Source organism: Buceros rhinoceros, unplaced genomic scaffold, assembly GCF_000710305.1.
Source record: "Buceros rhinoceros silvestris isolate BGI_N320 unplaced genomic scaffold, ASM71030v1 scaffold31092, whole genome shotgun sequence".
Classification (NCBI taxonomy): Eukaryota; Metazoa; Chordata; class Aves; order Bucerotiformes; family Bucerotidae; genus Buceros; species Buceros rhinoceros.
In genome coordinates this window covers 1-1,883 of record NW_010401180.1, presented here as the reverse complement: position 1 = coordinate 1,883, position 1,883 = coordinate 1, and the positions used below count along the sequence as shown (strand labels likewise).

The 1,883-nt window shown below is 43.4% G+C and overlaps 1 protein-coding gene across 2 annotated transcripts in view; it reads left to right on the top strand.

The window, feature by feature from the left end:
• The window catches only part of LOC104489970 (thyroid hormone receptor beta), a 47,139-nt gene extending 46,023 nt beyond the window's left edge, over nt 1–1,116 (top strand). Inside the window, exon 7 of one of the 2 annotated variants that reach the window (XM_010132192.1) lies at nt 609–1,116. In XM_010132192.1, the coding sequence (XP_010130494.1) occupies nt 609–850 (242 nt within the window). In that variant the 3' untranslated portion in view covers nt 851–1,116. The remainder of the gene's footprint in view (nt 1–608) is intronic. The other variant, XM_010132191.1, reaches the window with a different exon arrangement.
• The last annotated feature ends 767 nt before the right edge of the window (nt 1,117–1,883 follow it).

Sequence of the window (1,883 nt, the reverse complement as noted above, 5' to 3'; positions counted from 1 at the left end):
CCTACACAGCAATGCATGAATCGGGGTTTCAGAACGCAGTTCAGAGGACACGTTTTCCCAGAAGCGTCTCCTGAAGAGTGACTTGTGAAAGGAGAAAGTGCCCACCTGGGTGCCAGTTGAGACAATCAGCCAAACTTTTGTTGTTCTGTAACAGTGTCCTTTGCAGCTCACCTATGGATCAAAGCTTGATTGAAGCATTGGTCAGACCGTAGAGAAACAGACAGGAAAGGACTGTAATTTAGGTATCTGAACAAGGAAATTTTTTGGTTCTTTGTTAGTTGTTTTACAGACAGGCGTAGTTAGAAGCTTTAGCTGAAATCAGGGATCTGTTGCTCTGGTCACGGTAAGGAAACACTTTCCCAATAGCTATATTCTAAATGGGCAAAGCAGGCCAGGGAAGAAGAAAGGGAAGATTATCTCCTTGTTTTAACAGGGATAGTACTGATAAGTGAGGTGTCCAGGGTCCAAGAAGTTGTTTGTGGCAGAGCCAGATGTCCTTGGTCTCCCTCCTTTCTTTCCTAACAACAGAATCATATTTCCTGATTTGTGATCAGGAATTTATTAAAGTAAATAAATAATATTGAAAATTCTCTTCTTTGTATCGACAGATCGCCCAGGCCTTGTTTGCGTCGAGAGGATAGAAAAGTGTCAAGAGGGTTTCCTCCTGGCATTCGAACACTACATTAATTACAGAAAACACCACGTTGCACACTTTTGGCCAAAACTGCTGATGAAAGTGACAGACCTGCGAATGATCGGAGCCTGCCATGCCAGCCGCTTCCTGCACATGAAGGTGGAGTGCCCCACAGAACTCTTTCCTCCTTTGTTCCTGGAAGTGTTTGAGGATTAGAAAGACTGGAGCAGTTCTCCACACCCCCGTCACACTACTGGCTGTCATTTCGTTCCGTTGCCCAGCTCTTCTCACCTCTGTTCTTCTTTTGTGCTCTTCTGTTTCTTGAGGCGGGGGTGGGGTTTTGTTTGGGGTTTCTTTTGGGGTGGCTGGGGGCAGCTGTATACACATGGATGAAAACATTCCTTTAATGCGGGTACTTGTGACTGTTGCAATTTGTTCTTCAGTCCTTTGATGTGAATGCTTTGACAGCTTAACAGTGAAAATACAAACAGACTAATCTCATTCACCAGCACTTGCGTGGTCACCAGCTCACACACATCATTGCTTGGAAAATACGGGAGAGCAACTGAAGTGGCAGAAAATAAATTGGCCTCCAAGTTAAAACAGCTACTTTTAATTTGACCCTGGCAATTCCGTCTAGCATTGCCTCATTTTGCAGGGCAGAAGTGACCAATTAATGAGATGAAATTTCTAGTCTTCATGGTTGTTTCTATTGTAGCAGTCACCATTATGATCTAGGATCTTCATCATCATCATGAACCCATCATTATCTGAGGATTGATCCAGCAAATACACTTTAACTGTGCCCCATAAGTCAAGTACTTAAAATAATGCAGCATGTTAGAAGGGACTGACTCTTTTTTTACCCGTGTGTGTAAGAAAGTAAGATCCTTCACTTTTTACTGCATTTGAACTCCAGGTAACTTCACTGGAAGGTCTGTTGGAGTAAGGAGGGGAATCTGATCCTCTGAGGTGCTTTTCCTGAGAGTGGAGAGATCTGCTTTTTCTGAGGTGCATGGAGAATTTGTCACTCTGAGGGAGAAGGCTCTCTGTCAGATTAGCAGGCTTTCCTCGGAGTTACTCAGGGATGTGAATGTGCAAGAAAGGAGGACAAGGAGAACAAAGCATATGGGGTGACCTTCAGATGACACAGAAACCAACTGTGTTATTAACGACACTCAAGACTGTACAGCTTTATCCCAGGAATACAAATAATGTTGCTTGGCAGTAATCTTTTGGTTTATATATA